An 18,488-nucleotide genomic window follows, 5' to 3' on the forward strand; every position below is an offset into this window, starting at 1 on the left:
TAATAATAATAAAAAAAAAAATGAATTCCTCAATTACAAAAGTAATCGTAAAATATATCCGGATAAATTGTAGTAATTTTGAAATCAAAGGGAAGAACGCCCAGCGTGATGAAATATTCTCGTTCCGATCTGCGGACGAATTTCGCGGTAATGTTGTCGCAATAAATAGAGCTCGCGGGACGTGCGAAACGAGCGACGCGGGCGACGGGTGTGGGGGTGTGGGTGACTATACCAGACTATACGGACGGCTACGGTTCGTACCCGCGAGGCGCACCAAAGTCGCGTGCACTACCCACTCGTCGGGGCGGCGCCCGGACCGTTCTATAAAGCGTCGCGACGCCGTGACGACGACTTCACTCCCGTCCTGCCTATTCTACACCCCCCGTCAACAAGTTACTCGTCGTCGGCACAGTGAAGCAAGGTGATGGAAAAAGAAAACAAAACAAAAATCGCGCTCCCCTCGCGAATCCAAGCTCGTTGTTCCCGTTGAATTATTCCCTGTCGCCCGTGACAAGTGAAAAAAAAAAAAAGAAAAATACAGAATTTGATCCTTTTCGCCTGCCGGCGAGAGGGATGCTCCGCCAGAGGCGGATAAGGACGGGCGAGAGAGAGAGAGAGTGGAACGACCTCTCGGCATCGCGAATTTGCGCGTCTGTGCGATCCCGGCGAAATAAGCTGGACGGAGGAGAGGCTCAGGCCGGACGGCTCGCGTGCGTGCTCCGAGAATCGAAGACGTGATTTAATCACCGCGTCACATGGCACCGATTAGGGACTAGGGAGCGGAGGTGCGAGCGCGGTATCGCGGATGTGCATCAATCACTCGGTTTCCGCGCGTTTATCTCGCTCACGTTGAAACGTTGCGTTGGTGGTGGTGGTGGTGGTGGAGGTGGTGCGCGCGGCATCGGAGGTGATCGGAGTGATCTTCGCTCGAGCGGGTTGACATACGGGATCGCAAAGTAACCAGGTCGCGGCAATATTGTAGCAAATATCTCGGGAACGCCGATAAAAAAAAAATATAAAAATATATATTTACGCGATAAGCGACAGTTAAAAATTAACGCACGACGCGGGACGGCCGTGGAGGTATTTCGTCGTAAGATTGCAAATATATTGTTGCGTATGGTGCGCCGCAGCCGCTGCATTATTGTCGAAACGGGACGCAGCGAATGTGGTTGAAATGTTCATCTTCCGAAGGATCGCGGTTTATATTGACGTTGCCACCTTTGGACGTAATTTGTTTGCGACGAAGCAATAATGTGGTGACATGGTGACGTTTAACGGATCGATTTGGAAAAAGAATTCTCTATCGCTCTCTCTCTGTGCATGTTTTCTATAAAATAATTAAAATAATTGCGAAGTTTAATATTTAGACGTGGATATATTTACGATAATGCAATAATATTGTAAATACAGCGGTGACATTTAACGAATCGTTTTAGGAAAAAAAAATTCTGTCGTTCTTCTCCGTGCGTATTTTTCCAAAAATAATAGCGAACTTAATATGTGACATATAAGCTATAATTAATTGTAATATAATATTACAGGCGGATGTGTAGAAGACGATCAAGTTTCGCGTCATACCGCGTACGACGTATTTGCGTCATACGATACAATATGTGATGACTATAAAGGAAGATAGCAATTATTATCTAACGAAAAGTGTATTTGATTAGTCAGAAACGCTTATTCGAATCTTGGCAAAAATTTCCTCAGAGAGTTCTCTCATTTATCAAGTTAATTTTATCATTTAAATTTTTAAACAAAATTAGAACATTTTTCAAGGCAAATTTAAAGTAAATTACGCTATGTTGGTTTTTTATTATTATTATTATTTTTTAAATTCACATATAGTAAGAGAAAAACACAGTAAGAGAAGAACACAGAATTTTTGCGTAAAACTTTGGTCTTTTTATCTCCAACGAATATAATAGGATTAATAATTCTTTGTTATATGAATACAAGGGTAGTATTAACATTATGTATTATAAAGATAGGTTTAAAAGAAAACGAAGCTTATCGAAAAATCGAAAAAAATGTTAAACAGATTATACAGCACTTTGATATTAAAATTTCAGCACTTGATATTTGTGACATGACAATAAGATCTTCAAAGAGATAGTTTCAAGAAAGATATGATAAAATTTCATGAGAGTTTTATCAAATCTTTAAAATTTCATGAAAATTCTAGATTTGTTTTATAGATAATAGACATTTTGTGTCTACATACAAGATAATATTATATAATGTTACGATCAATTAAAGCTATATCGTTCTCTTCGGATTACAATGGATCTCTCTGTTATGCAATATTATTGCTCATTTGCAACAACAATATTACTTATATAAGACAAATTACAATGTCACGATGTTAATTGTGATCCTTTTAAGGCAGACATTTTAACAATTCTGCAATCTACGTTTGTACCAAGTTGACATGTATTGCAATCTTGCGATGTAATTTCTACGGTGCCTTTGCAAATCTTTTTTGATATATAGGACTAAGATTTCAGAAGAGAACTTTCTTAAACGATATTTTTTTAACAATTATTAATTCTAAGTATATAATGTAAAAGAGATGAAGACTGATATAAAATCAAACAAGTGTTCAAGCGCGTCGCATTTTATATGCATTGCAATGTATTAATAATGAAATGCGTTATATATATATAGTATATTGATGATGATACGAAGTATATCGAAGTATAATGAAGAAGCTAATTGAATTCTATTATTTACTTACTGGTCTTTGTTTATCCAGGTGGCGAGGTTCGAATCGCGCGTCAATCCCACCGATATACCTATGGCGACCATGAGCAACAGCAATGGATCAACGATGCAGATTAACACCCGGCCCGACGACATCCGCAAACGGATCATTGGATGTGAGTTCTTTACAACAAAACTAAAATATTGTATAACAGAGAAATTTGCACGATGGAACTTGTACGTCATATCCTAATTTCGATTACAAAGCGGGAAAGAAAGAATAATGTGTGACGCACGTACAGTTTTTATAATCTTTTTTTCTTTGCTTTTATTTTATTCTATTTTTCCTAATTTTAGTCTATTTTTCACATATAAAGAAATTGTGTTTTTTTTTATTTAGTTTGTTTTACTTCTTATTTTGTTCTTATTTATTTGTCGTTATTTATCCATTTCTTTTGTCTTATCTTGAAATTATTTTGAAAAATGTAACCGATGAACATTAATACGTGCGTCATTTTCGTTTCACGAATGTAACCATTAATACTAATGATTATTCCGAGCGTGTACGTGGCGGAAGTCAGACGAAGGGTTATAACATCGTTGTTCAACCTTAGGCTCGACAAATGAATTATTTCACGAGTGTAAAGAAGGTCATTCTTGATATGTGGCCGAACTTCAACATTGTACGATAGTCCGTCGATAATTTTATCGTTTGATTTTATCTTATAAAAAAAAACTGTTGGGGGGGGGGGCTTGGAACTGATTATCTACAAAATGTAAAATTTAAGAAATATATGTATACATTTCTTAAATTTCAGCAAATAATATATATCTCTTATTCCCTACTGTTTCAGTCAAATATATATATCTTCAAGTTGCTTATATCAGTAAAAAAAAAATATATACATATATATGACATGGCAAACTTTTAACAAGACATCGATAGGAGGGTAGCTAAATTTCCCTTTATTATCGGGTTGAAATTCGCGGAATAAATGCGAAATCGCGCGTTTACATCCATCAGGCTGTAATTATAGACTACCGACGAAAATAGTAGCTACATGCTCTCGTGAAATTCAGGCTGTTGGAAGTAGAGCGTATTATCGCTTCGCAAAGATGCCTGTGAAAAGAAGCGGCACGCTATCGTTTTTGTACTTTTCTATTTCTTGTCAAATCATTTCGAGCCAAGTATTCTCATACCTGTGTCACCTAATAATTTGCGGCTCACGATAAAGCGTTCCAATTTTACCGTCTCACGGCTGTCAGTGATCAGTAATAATCGCGCGTCAAACATAGTAAGTGGAACAATCGGCTACGGGGGCAACTCGCTTCGTTTCATACGGCTGATCTTGGCCGCCCGTTCTTTCCGTGTCGTTAACATCTCGAAACGAGCAGTTTTGTTGTCCAGATCTGTTTTTTAGCTTGAATTTTTTGGTCGATTGTATTTCTTTATATTAATTTCTCTTTTGCGGAAATAACAGGACGCTTGTACATATCAGAAATTATAATTTCTGATATGTTTACTGATAAAAAAGTGAAAAAGAGCTATTGAATAAGTTTTAATTTTGAAAACCGATGACAGATCGACATACTCTTCAATCAATTTTAAATGATTTTTACCCATGCATATTTATCATTTTAGAATGTTTGATGTACTTTTAATATTAATATACAGTAATTAATAACTTGACAGATGAGATAGACAAAATTCCAATAATATTGGCAAGCGTGATTTAATAATTGCTTGTAATTAATTAATTAATTAGTTGAATTTTGAGGTAAAAGAACGACGGAAAAAAATCTTAGATTACGATAGTTTTCAGTTTTTAAATTATGAACACTACTAAAGATATATTAATAAATAAATATTAAGATAAAAATATGTCTCATTAGTAATGCTACAAATACAAAATTAAGAATTTTAGTTTAACTTTTGTACGTAATTTAATCTAATTTAATGTGATCTTTGTGATTTTTGTTATTCGTATGTAATATATTGGCATATAAGAATTAATAATAATATTAATATTAAGTTAATTATTGTGATGTTTGGTTTTTATACCGTCGTTTAGAAATTTATACAACACGCTTAAAATGATTTTGAAAGTTATCCTCGCGTCGCTCGTCAAAATTACTGGAATGACCGACGACGATTTCCCTCGGCATTTTCATCGAGGAAAAATCGAAGTCTAAATTAATCGAAAGAAGTACTGGATCTGGTACACCCTTTACAAGAATACGTGAACTTGGAACGCATTAGCATTCACCTTGTATTACACAGCGCTTTCTATAGACTCGCTATAAGCTCGCGTCGACCGGCTGGTCGCACGCGGCTGATGCTTATACTCGGGAAAATAAGTCGAATGAAATATCCAGAACGGAGACAGAAATTACCCTAGGGGCTGGCGACGAACAATGTCGCCTTGTTTTCCCCGGGAAACGATGTATAACACTGTCGCCGCCGCCGTCGAGTAGTCCCCGATAGATTCTCGATAAGCTTTTGTTGTTTCGACTTTCACAATTTGATCGGGCGATGATAACAGTCGAGCACGTGTAAATGACCATTTCGACGATGATCTAGCTGATCTAGCACGCACGAACATTTTATACGATATAAACAAGTACATAAAGACTGCGGTAAAATTAGCGCGTTTCCTGCGAATTATAAATTCTCGCAGAGAATCCGAAAATATCTTAAATAAAAAATATTACCTTATGACTCTGATATCTCTGGTGATACGAACAGTTATCTTTGCTTATGCTCTTTGCAATGAAAATGAATGCGAGAAGTCCCAAAGCATGTTTTACCTTTAATTTTTTTTATATGGACATTATTAGATATGATAAAAATATGAAACATCGGAAACTATACTGAATTCTTTACTTTTTATAGGATGACGTAAGAGATCTCCGATTAAATTTTATACTAACGATTAATTTTTTAATTTGTTTTTTTTTACACTTTTAACTACGTTACGATTTTATCACTGTTTAATATTATATTATAATTGCGTTGAAGAGATGCAAAAAAAAGACGACTGAAAGAACTGCGCTATCTATATACTATTGACGATACTTATCTTATATCTACAAAAGTTTTCACAAGAATTATTTTTAATAAAAAATATACGCGTTCTACTTACTGCGCTTGGCTCTTACTGCCATTTTTATACCTCGTTTTGAATATACAAATATGATATTTTTTTATCGCAGAACAGAAGTCTGTCGGTAATTTAAGAACAAGCGACATTTGCTTATTATAATTTTCAATAATGATAATGATCTCAATTTTCTTGAATATAAAATATCCAGTGAATATAAAATATCAAAATGAACAAACTTTCTTGACCATAACTGGCCAATTTATTAATAGATAAAACGACGTTTTGGTCGAAATTCGGACCCTCTTCAGGTGAATAAAGCTCTTACGAATTACATTCAACAAGTCATGATATGACACTGTACCCGCAAGTCAGATACTGAAGACTAAAGGCAGAAAAAGAATTTTCCTTTTATATTGTGTTAACTTAAATAAAACAAAGGAAATATAAAATTAGAGTATCTAAGTAACTCATAATTCTCAATATTTACAGAACTTTTTTTTGGAATTACCCTCATGTTATCGGGAGGTCTGAGTTATCAGGTATTTCTTCGAAATCATCTTTCTATTTTGTAGCGCGAATTGTGAAATAAAATGCTGCCCCATTTTTTGGGGAAGAAGACTATGACTCATGCTTTGCTGAAGTTTCAGCGCGCATCTACTCGTGTCGAAAGAAAAATCGAAAATATAAACCAGTTCGTTCGTTTCCCTGGGATGGGCGCGTGTTATTACCCGAGCATTGTCTCACCCTCGTGAACAACGAGCACGTGGGTGGTCGAACGGAGGGAAAACTAAAAGGGGGGAAGACTAAGAGAGAGAGAGAGAGAGAGAGAGAGAGAGAGAGAGAGAGAGAGAATGATTAACCGAAGGAAGGAAGAGTTTTGCGGACAAGAGGGACAGACGTAGAGATAGAGAGCGAGGGATGAAAGAGTGGCGGAGAGGGTGAAGGATGGGCGGCAGAGCCGGCGAAGGTAGGGTGGCCGCGAGCGCGCATCTCGCGCATGCTGCCTCGACGAGGACGAGGGAAAGGGACAGACGAAAGGGTGGCTACTGGGCCGAAAGGGAAAGAGCGAGGGTGAGCTGGTTGTGCGAGAGGAAAGGGAAACGCGGACAGAAGGAGAAAGAGAGAGAGAGAGAGAGAGAGAGAGAGAGAGATTTTACCCTGGCAGCAATATCTAGTCGCGGTAAACCGTGTGAGAGGTGAATAACGCGCTCCTAATCCAGTCTGTTCGATTCTCCACCTCTACTTCGTTCCTGTGAAACGCGAAATATCTACCATCTTCCCGAGCCGCTGGCATCAACGGTCCGGTGGAGTGGATAGTGCAGGACGCTGCCGATTGTATCCGAGATGACGGAAGGTGAGCGAGGTGAGCGACTGGAAATGAGGATTGACAAAATTCTGTCGATTTAACGCAGACCGGTGACACGGAGACGCTTAATGTACTTGCTATAAACGCTGAACAGTGAAGACCGAATTATTAATCATTCTCATTGCGCTTTGTCTCCATTTTCCCTTCGTACGTTGTATTATTACAATTCTTTTCTGTTACAATACGGCTATATTGGCTAATGTTAAGTATTTTTCTTAATACATACTCTTTCTTACATCTATTGTCATGCTTCTTTTCCTTTGGTTAATTCATGTCAATTATTTTTTTCAACTTACGCTGGATAAATATTTATTATTTATTTTGATGAATATTATCTGTTATCTAAATTCTATATTTTTTACCTTACATATAAATATATATTTCATGTATAAAATATATTTTTACTATATTTATATATAAAATGGCATAATATTAAAATAAGATGACATAATAAGAACGAAATAGAGAATAGAGAAAAAAACTGTCAAAAAATTAGCGTAAATTAAAAGAAAAAGAAAAATGTGCGCAAGCATTTATATTTATATTTCCTCAGGATGAAACAAAAACTGCTATTACTATTATTACCGTTTTATCTGTAAATTGTCACGTTTCTCTGATGCGTTTTGGGAGCCAGATTGAGATTATGTCTGTTTACGAATATTGTACATGCAACTCAGAGATAATTGATTTGTCGAAATGTTCATTTTATTCTACGCTTGTTAGACACTGCAAGTCTATCCTTTGTAGCTGTTTAACTACGTTAAACTTCCTTGTACTTTTAAACTGAAATAAGTATATATAATTAAACGTTACAGGAAAAAAATAAAGGAAAAGTGCAAGAAGTTGAGCTACAAAGGTTACAATAAGTCTTATATTGCGCAAACTCAACAAAAATAAAATTATTATCTTAAGTTGCACGCCTGCACGACAATCTTTCGAAAGCCAAATCACACTTCTCGAAAGATTATGATCGCACTTTCGTGCGCTTGCAATTTCGATACTGTGGGATATCGAAATTCGCCGAGATTACGTTGGCGTTTTATGTCCCGGCGGTGAATATTTCGCTTGGACGAGTATCAAGCGCTAAATAAAAATCGATCGGGGGTTTCTTCCGAAATTTCATTGGGCGTTTCCCTGAAACACAGTATCGTAGAATTAGAATAATTTTTCGAATGTAGGTTGTGTGCACGTGTGTTCTCTATGACGTATGCATATTGATCGGTTTGTAGAGCAGCCGAAGGCATTAGTATAGAATCAATGACAATTGTATATACTTATATACATTACGCATGCACGTGTGTGTGTGTGCGCACACACAAGAGCGTTTTGTAAAAATATTTTTACAGCTTATCCATTGTCGCTCGTGTAAATTCAGTGAAGAGAGAAATAATTGCAAAATTATTTTGCCGATATTAAAAATCTGCACGCGAGTGTCTAGCTTCGAAAAGATGATCGCACGTTAACTCCTGCGATCGGAAATAATCAATCATCGTGTATGTACGAGTACTGTTATCATGCTGTTGTGCAATTGTGCCTCGAGAATTACGTGCACTTGCGCGTGTGCGAGAGTTCTACGCTTCTAGATTTATTCACTATAATATAATGAAAATAATGCGAAAAAATTGCGCTTTTCGATACCACTTCTAATAGAGACTATGTGTATGTTTACGATAACACGTTATTTACGTGTTACAATCGCGTTGTGCTTCATGTCCGGAATGCTTAACGAGGCTGGTTAATTATCCTGTGATAATATCGTAGAGAATTTTATCATACCCTATGAGATCAGTGTCGGATAAATAAATATTGTCTACAAGATTAATCAATATTGATTAGTTGGGTAAATGAATATAATGTATTTTTTATTCCTATGACAACAGGAACGATGAGGATGAAGCATATACCTATATAGGTCGTACTTTGTCGCACAAAGTAATTTCGCATTCTTGTGCAACAGTCAACATTAATATTATTCAAAGACGACAGAATTCTATATGCAAATGAATCACAGATAATGCGATAATTTTCTGAGAACTGTACTTATAGATTTCCAGAGAACACACATTGCAAAAGGGAAGAGTATATGATATAAAAATTATTTTTGAAAGTATTTTGAAGGCTGAAAATAATGATAAGATTGAATGCTACATTGAATCGAGTTATACAAAAATAATTATTGGCAAATAATGTAATAGGATGTAAACAATGAAATTAAAATTAATTAGTGTTAGTTTTTTACACAATAATTTCATAATTTTTTTATCGTGTATTTATTTTTAGTAATAATTAGAAAAATGGAAACTAGATTTGCGATTTCTCGCTACAAGAATATAATTAGAATTAAATGTTAAATCACGTCATCGAAGTTATTGAAATCGTTCCGTGAAATGTTACATTGCTGATGAATATTGCAGATCTTTGCTATTTATAAACTAAATCGTAGACCAAGGACGAGCATAAAATGAACTTAGGTGTTAAATGCTAATTTATTTAAGAAAGAAGTTTTGACTTTACTAAGTCGTCATCCAGCGCTGAATAACTTAAATATTTGATAATGAACATTGAATTATGTTAAGTGATATGTCAAGGATTGATATCAGAACTTAGAATAAAAACTCTATTACATTTTGTGATTATGCATTGATTATTTTTACTCTAAGTTCCGATATCAATTCTTGACATATCACTTAACATAATTCAATGTTCATATTTAAGTAATTCACCGCTGATGAAGCCTTACTAAAGTCAAAATATTCGGTTATGTATAATGTTTAAGTTTTCTTCTTTCTTATTAAACAAATTCTTATTAAACAAACCAGAATCGGAAATATTCACTGGACGTTATCAGACGTACACTCCAAAAACTAGATAACAGCCGTCACGGATAATTATGACAAATTAGTATTTAACATTGAAGTACATTTTATGTTCGTCGTTGGCCTATAGGATTTAGTTTATAGCTTTACTTGCAGCGAACGAATCAACCTTATTTAATTTGTTATTTATCCTTTTTTTCCCCAAAAATAAAGCTACTGTTCAATTTTAATCTTCTTTCAGTTTTAAATAAATTCTATTTAAAAAATTAAATCTTGTTTTAAATTTCCGTTTTAAGTTTTAATTTAGGACTCAATTAAAAAACTGATTGAGACAAATATTTTGATTGCTTTATTTTGCCAATAATATAACTGGCAGGTTCTTATCCTTAATGTCATCAATTGCGAACCTGAGATAGTAAAAGACGAGAAGCAAACTGCAAGTTGTTGTCTGAATTATTTGACAAGAATGGAAGTTAGGTCAGAATCGGAAATATTCACTGGACGTTATCAGACGTACACTCCAAAAACTAGATAACAGCCGTCACGGACAATTATGACAAGCGACAACGACGTAATTGTGTTGACGTTGTCGTTATCCGATGGCAACTTTTTAGGATACACGCCCAACTTTCGCCCGACTATTGACGAGTGCTGTAATTAGAAATTAGGTCGCTAAGGTCACCTCAATATAATTTCCTCTTCATAAATCCCTATACAATAAATCTATTGTTTAAAATATAGAGCTGTAGTTTCGAAAAGGACCAACTTTCAATTCTCATGAAACTCGAAAGTATAAAAGTATATGTTTTTAAATAAATATATTAAAAAGAGTTTTTGGTAAAAGTAAAAATTAATCGGAATAACATTAAAATAATGGCGTTAAGTTATTTGCAAGAGTTCGCAAATCGCGGATATAGGACGATCCTGACCTTAAATGTTATAGTTGACGTCTCTAATGTGATTTCAACTCAAGCGAAAATTGCTTCAGGTTGATGGAACATGTCGTCACAAACTAGTCTAATTTTAGGCTAAATTAGATCAAATTGTGTTAAGTTAAGTTTTTCTGTAGGATGAAGTGCGTAGGAAGGAATTCTGCTCCTTCATGTGTTTACACGTTCCCTTTATTGGCACAATAATAAAATAAGTGCGTAGAAATTTGTTCATTTCATCATTATATTTTCAATATTACTGCATTTTTCTTTAAAACACTTCAACCTTTCACTCTTTGACTGACGTATTAGTCGGTTTTGTATCACATGTATATGTACACGCATACATTTTATGTGTGTACTAAATCTTATTTGTGCCAAGAATCATTTTAAAGGTATTTATTTGGGAACAACATTTGAGACTTTACTAACTTTTTCATAAAATCGGGAAGTGGATCTTTTTGGAACACATCCAAATAGATTTAATATTAATTTAATATTAAGTGAGTCATGGCCGTTTATGATAAATCAAGTAAATAAGAAAGACCGACTGTAATATGGCCCTAAGCGAAGAAAATATACATAAATTCACGCGAATAATATTACATATTGGTACATTTTTTATTTACTTGAGATTTAATACGGTTTGAAAATAAACTCTTCAATTAATTTCGAGACTGCACTTATCTTTTATTTCACATCGCGTATTCGAATCTTTTCGACTATTTAACGAATAACGTTGCAAAAAATTGCATTGTAGCAGATGACAGCGCGCAGTCAGACTCGACGGCATGCGGGAACATCTTGGTGGTATTATCGTGGATTATCGTAATATTGACGATGCCGTTCTCCCTCTTCGTTTGCTTTAAGGTAAGAGTCTTCTTCGGAGGAAGAGAAAAGTTAAAAAAAAAATCCCTCGAAATGCTATTCTCGTCTGCGAAATTTCTCGCTATTCGTTGACGGTTGCGACGACGAGCGTTTTAATGAGCAATGTTGTTCCAGTGTAACTATAGTTACATGGAGTTTGTGTATAATACTGCCTTTGTCCACAGTGCTCGTTTTCACAGCGATCTTATTAAAGCGGCTCATTGAGCGCGATATGTATCAATGCGCAGCTATATCATATGCTTTCATTAAGCTATCTTATTAATAGCCCGTATCAGCGATCTTTCCTACTAATTCCGCGATAAAAATGAGCATTAATTTACGGCACCACAGTGCCAGTCATCGATTACTCTGCAACCTTAATTTTTATAAAGTGAAGTTATCAATTTGACTGGTTTCATCTGATTATTAGCGAAATTGTATTTTATTAAATTGTATTAAATTACACGGTTGTATTCATTAAATTAATTAAATGTAATGATATTTATTAAATGTAATTATATTATCTTCAATTTACAAAATTCTAGTGAAATTGCAAGTTACGATCAAAATGCATTTTTTTTTTTTTTTAATTTTTAGGTCGTACAAGAATATGAAAGAGCCGTCATATTTCGACTGGGGCGTCTTCTATCGGGCGGTGCTAAGGGTCCCGGTAAGATTAACACCATTACATTAATTCATTTGTTTTAGAAAAATATATAATCTGCTTAATTATTACTGCACAGCTAATGATCCTAAACTTTGTCTAAACTTTGAAAATTTTCAAGTAATTCAGTCATATACGAAGATTCGAATTGTTTTAAATATTATTCGATACTGAAAGTTCTTTAGAGCTTTTCATGCTTGGAAATACTTGAAAGATTTTATAATATCTGGAAAATGTGTTTTCTTACAAATGTTTAGATATTTGAAGGATTTTTTAAAATAAAATTATTATCTACGTTTAAAATAAATAATGAGAAGAAAAATAATAAAGAAGAAGTATTTTCCTATCGTTTACGTGATAAGGAAATAACTTTTAAGACATTTTCAAAGTATTCAGAATTTTCAAGATTTTCAAGAATAGATTCTCATAATAAATCTTCCAAATAACATTCAAAACAGCTTGAGATTCTCGTCGTACATTCAAAGTAAAGTTGTCTTGCTTATTAAGATATATACAGCATTTACAATTACGCTATATTATATTATAAAAGGAAACTTGATATTTTTCGTATTCGCTGCGTGACTAAAATTTGAAGATATAAGGCCAGATAATTCGGCTGACATTTACGACCCTTTTTTACGGCGCATCTTTTTTTATATTATGTCACCGCTTCAACATTTTACGCACGATTTGTTATCGACTATCGAAGCGACATAATCGTGTTCACGCTTATAGGAATCTTTTTCATCCTGCCGTGCATAGACAACTACGCGCGCGTTGATCTGCGAACGCGGACATACGACGTACCGCCGCAAGAGGTAATTGGACGCAATTATTGCCCATTAAGATTGTTACTTGAATACTGCTTGAAAACTACATTCCTGTCTAATAAATATAAATTTTTTTATTTATTTGTTAATATTAATAAAATATGGAAATTGTAGAAAAAAAATATATATACAATAAAATTAAAATTAAAAACAAAAAATTATAGAACTGGAAATATTATATGGAAATTAAGAATTATATTAAAAATATAGAATGTCGATGTAGGATATAAATTTATTTATCTGTTCATACACTAGGTATTGACGAAGGATAGCGTTACAGTATCCGTTGATGCGGTAGTTTACTACCGCGTTAATAATGCGACCATTTCGATTGCGAATGTGGAGAACGCGCATCATAGTACGAGGCTGCTAGCTCAAACAACCCTGAGAAATACCATGGGGACGCGACCGCTTCATGAAATATTAAGCGAGCGGGAAACGATCTCCGGAAATATGCAGGTATATAAGATATTTAAGCACAATTCTGCTACGTTACCTAAGTGGAAAAAGTGAATTAATATGCATTAATGACATTTTGATGATCGCGTTTATATTAGGTTTCTCTAGACGAAGCCACTGATACTTGGGGAATAAAGGTAGAACGAGTAGAAATGTGAGTATATAAAATTGTCCTGTTTAATAGCAGTAATGACGTATTTAATAAAATGTAACTTTTTATGTTCAACAAAAAATAATTACTTTTAATGACTGAATATAATTGCCTCTAAAGTGCTCTCTTGTGTCACACTTTTGAGAAACTTAAAGTTAAAATTATCTTAAAAAATTACATAAAAATAAACATTAAAAATATGCTTGACATACTTTAATAGATATATTATAGCTAATGACGTGCTGGAATAATTTTTCTGAGTTTTATTTAAAACTGAGTAGGGGTATATTATTAGAACTTTCGCTCTTTGGAAGGGATTTGTATAAACATTAAGATTAATAAGATTTTTGTGATTAAATTAAACCTATATAAAAAATCCTATTGTAAAAATTTATAATATTGACGTTCTTCAAAATGCTAAATACAAGTCTGATATTAATCAACCAATTATTGTAACAGATCCAATATTTGGTGATAGCTTAATAGACGTAATTATCATAAAGTTGATAAAGACTTACATAACAACAATATTAAATTGCAACTTTTTTATGATTTTATAGCAAAGATGTACGACTACCTGTTCAATTGCAGCGGGCTATGGCGGCAGAAGCCGAAGCTGCACGTGAAGCACGCGCTAAAGTAAGACGTTAACATACATATAATGTAGAAAACCAAAAAATTCTTTTATTCATATCATTAAATATCCGCCGATCTCATAATTATTTCATCAGGTGATCGCCGCGGAAGGTGAACAGAAGGCCAGCAGGGCTCTGCGGGAAGCATCGGAAGTCATTGGCGACTCACCGGCTGCCTTGCAACTCCGTTATTTGCAGGTAAATATTATTATTAGTCAATTTTTGTGCATATGTGCAGGATTATCTTTGTTAATATATTATTACTATCGATCGAACGTATTGTTAATGATTAGACATTGTCGTCGTTATCTTCGTACCGTTTCATTTCCACGCTCTTCTTTTAATTTTAGACACTGAATACGATATCGGCGGAAAAGAACTCTACCATTGTGTTTCCGCTACCGATCGACATGATGACATATTTTTTGAAATCTCATGCGAATAAAGAATAATTGCATGAAAGAGAAAGAGAAAGAAAGAAAGAAGGAAGAGAGCGTGCGTCTCGCAGAATATAACGACCGAAAAGAAGAATAACAATTCCCCCGAGTCTCGTTGAGGGGTGTTTTGTTTGTCGATTTATCCGTATATTTGACATGTTTGTGTATTACATCTTGACGACAGAGAGTTGCCAATATTCGACCAATCACTAACAATTTCAAATTTAACAGGCTTTAGCAGAGTGATTTGTAACGTTGCGCGTGTGATTTTCGTCGCACAGAATCAACTCGAGAATTCTATACGACACAGACTGAAACACATATTTTTGGAAAATCTTACAGAGTACATAGACTGTAATCGAACGACGTCAATATTTGCGTATATTCGGTCCATATTTGGCAATAATTTCACTTGCGTCAAGTATACATTTGTGATTAATAAATTCAAATGGTGAAAAAAATGCAATGATCGAAAACAGTTAATCCGTTCATCACAGATCTTGCACTGCCACTAATGCCAGATTTGTACAAAATGCGATATCGATTTTACGACATTAACCAATCGATCCGTATAAATGAAATTTATTTAGTACAAATAATTATTCGAGATAAATGGCAAGGAGCGATTCTTTCTATCTTGTCAATTTTGTGATATGCGACAACATTGAATTACTACCACTTAATAATCAACAATGAAAGCAATTTAAATCTTGCCTATTTCGCTTACGGTACTAAATTACGTTCGGTCGAGAAATAGATTCATTTCACGATACATATCCCTCGATAATTTTACACTTTGATCATGTGGTGCTAGTTAAAACGCTTATCGCTAATACTGGTAATATTGCCACGGGCGCTTAAGTGTTAAGAATAATTAATTTTACAGTCACTAGAAATATATATACTTTAGCGGCCTGTAACGATTGCTTGGTCCAACATCGGCAACTCTTGCTAGGGATATTAATACATTGTTTACTCAATCAATCACTAACGCTTTGATATTTTTACGGTTATCTTGTAAAGAGAAAAGGAAGAAAAAATATCGGGTACATATGTATAGAGATGATCTCGGAGAACGTTCAGTATTATTTATTCAATAAAATGCAAAATTGAATTGAATAAGTATAGCTATTCGCGTAAGAGCACGTAGAATAATTAAATAATAATCAAATCATCGAAGAATACGTGTGCATCTAATAACATTTTTGCTTAATAAATTTCTTCTTATTTTCGGACGTCTACCCCATTACTTCTTTAATTTATTTTTTGTGTTGTAAATAATTTCAATGTTATTGCTCTGTAGTTATTATAACGGGATAACATTTTAACGTTTTAACATTAGCTATTCAAAGGTAAATGCGAATCACATGTTGAATTATATCGAATGAAACGATGGAAGAAGTATTGTACCGTTTTTAAAAGATTCGTAAGGAAAATTTATTGTAACAGTGATGGTTGTTAGACTGTAGAATAAGATCAGTTCCCTTGACATAACATTCTTAAAGCGAGCCGATCGTGCACTTCCGAGTATGTTTTAAAGGCGAATGGTATCTGATTTGCGTTAGAATAGAGAACGTTTCGATTTGTAATGCGTAAAGCGATAACGAGAAACGATTGTAATACCGCTGTACGGTTAAACGATAGAGGCAGCGGTTCACTTGACGCTACAAATGCTTCGAAGCATTCCTCTTCTCTTTTCTTTCAATGAAGAAAGAAGGAGAAGAAGAACGCTCCAAAGCATTTGTAGCGTCAAGTAAACCGCAGCCAGAATTATGGTTTTAACGTTGTTCCTCCAACGTCTGATATATTAATAACTATGCAGTGTCTCACGAAAAATTGACCAAGCATTCCAAGAACATTTGAAGAAAAGGTTTGGAAATCTATTATTTTAGAGGAACGTATTTTATTTGTACCTTCTCAAGCAAGCTGCAAAAAGCTTTTTTCTATAATATACTCTTTTCTTCTTCGTGATGGGACCAACGTATATCGAATTTTGAACATATAACACAAATTTTCAATATTATAATTCTAATTATGGTTATAATAAATTAAAACCAAATAGTTTTTAAAAGAGTCTTGAATATACCTAAAGTGCGGGGAGTTTTAAAAATTTTGAAGATATTGAAATGTGTATATCCTTTCTCTTTCATAACGCTTTACATTGTTTCACGTACACAATCCATTTTATTTTATACATATACTGTTATTTTTAAAAATTTGTAAAATATTTTAGATATATTCTCGAACTTAAAAAAAAAGATTTTCTAGACACATAAATTCAAGACTTTCTAGAATTTGTAATTTCAAATGATATCCAAAGGCAACCGGAGTCTTTGACAATAGAATTGTTCGAAAACATTTAGAAGAAGAGAATTAATACTCAGACCCATCACTACTTCTCCTTTCTCTCTCTTTATTATATAAATAAAATATATATATATAAATCATAAGGTTTTTAAAATATTTGATCACTTTTATGGGTAATTACATATTTGAAATAGTATATATTGTGTCCCGATGCGTATTCTCTGCATATATATACAGTATGTGTCCCCTGTTAGATTAAAAAAATTTAATATATGGTAAAAGAGATCCAGATGAGAGTAATTACTTGACTGCTTGAACGAATGGTTTAGTAAAGTATATGACAATTTTTAAATAATAAATGATTAAGGAGTTAGCCATTCGCGAGGTCCTGTTTCCGCATTCAGAAACGTATAGCAGTGGCATAATTATAAACGTAACTAAACGGTGATTGGAACTAGTGAACGATCAATTTTAATCGATATTATTTAAAAATCATTATATCTTTAATATTATATTCAAACATAATTACTCTCGTTTCAATTGATACCCTTCATTATTGTCTCTCATCAAATTTATTATCTCATCAAATTTTTTTGAACTTGATGGGGTGCGGCCTGTATATACCGTATATTATATGTATACATACAATATTATATACATATATAGTCTATACACATACGCACGCGCGCGCGCGTTTATATGTGCATTTTGTCTACAAGCACACACATTACTGGAATTTTGTGCTTTCTAAGAGTAAGATGGAGAAAGCTGTCTCTCTCCAATTTTATTAAATGTATAAATGCATGTACACATCTATAGCGTTGGTTTAAATTACATTATATCCCTCCGCCCCCTTTTTAATCAATCTACCAATCTGCAGACGTTAATGATGCAAAGTTTGTGAATATTATAAATGTTGTAATTGTAATATTCTACCGCTATTATTCTGTATAATTGATCGATTAATTACGGTAGCACGATAATTTTTACGACGATGATCTTTACTGTCCCGTTTTTATAGTTCGCAATATTTTATCGATACTATATTGTACTTTGTCATCGATTCTATATATTAAGTACACGATACAGCTAAAAATTTGGAAAGATGCGTCTCTCTTCTCAGGTGAGTTCCCGTGATACGAATGTAAAAGAATGTTCGCACACGTTGGGAGAGACACGCATACTTTTTTATTTATATGCGACGGCACATTTATGTA

General features: G+C 34.0%; 1 protein-coding gene across 1 annotated transcript; it reads left to right on the forward strand.

The window, feature by feature from the left end:
* Window positions 1-1,151: 1,151 nt before the first annotated feature.
* Window positions 1,152-18,081, forward strand: LOC112462093 (band 7 protein AGAP004871). Its single transcript, XM_025027673.1, has 10 exons — window positions 1,152-1,229; window positions 2,759-2,882; window positions 11,682-11,791; window positions 12,386-12,458; window positions 13,188-13,270; window positions 13,538-13,741; window positions 13,840-13,895; window positions 14,453-14,531; window positions 14,624-14,725; window positions 14,878-18,081. Exons 1-10 carry the CDS (start codon window positions 1,167-1,169, stop codon window positions 14,977-14,979), a joined length of 996 nt encoding a protein of 331 aa, XP_024883441.1. The 5' UTR covers window positions 1,152-1,166; the 3' UTR covers window positions 14,980-18,081.
* Window positions 18,082-18,488: the final 407 nt, after the last annotated feature.

Source organism: Temnothorax curvispinosus, unplaced genomic scaffold (genome assembly GCF_003070985.1).
Source record: "Temnothorax curvispinosus isolate PA1 unplaced genomic scaffold, ASM307098v1 QBEX01011966.1, whole genome shotgun sequence".
NCBI lineage: Eukaryota > Metazoa > Arthropoda > Insecta > Hymenoptera > Formicidae > Temnothorax > Temnothorax curvispinosus.

Excerpts from the sequence above, each read along its gene's own strand:
- LOC112462093 (XM_025027673.1), top strand. The coding sequence starts at position 1,167 with ATGTGGTTGAAATGTTCATCTTCCGAAGGATCGCGGTTTATATTGACG. Across the intron at positions 1,230-2,758 it reads TGACGTTGCCACCTTTGGAC|GTGGCGAGGTTCGAATCGCG; the intron begins GTAATTTGTTTG and ends TTGTTTATCCAG. Across the intron at positions 2,883-11,681 it reads CCGCAAACGGATCATTGGAT|CAGATGACAGCGCGCAGTCA; the intron begins GTGAGTTCTTTA and ends ATTGCATTGTAG.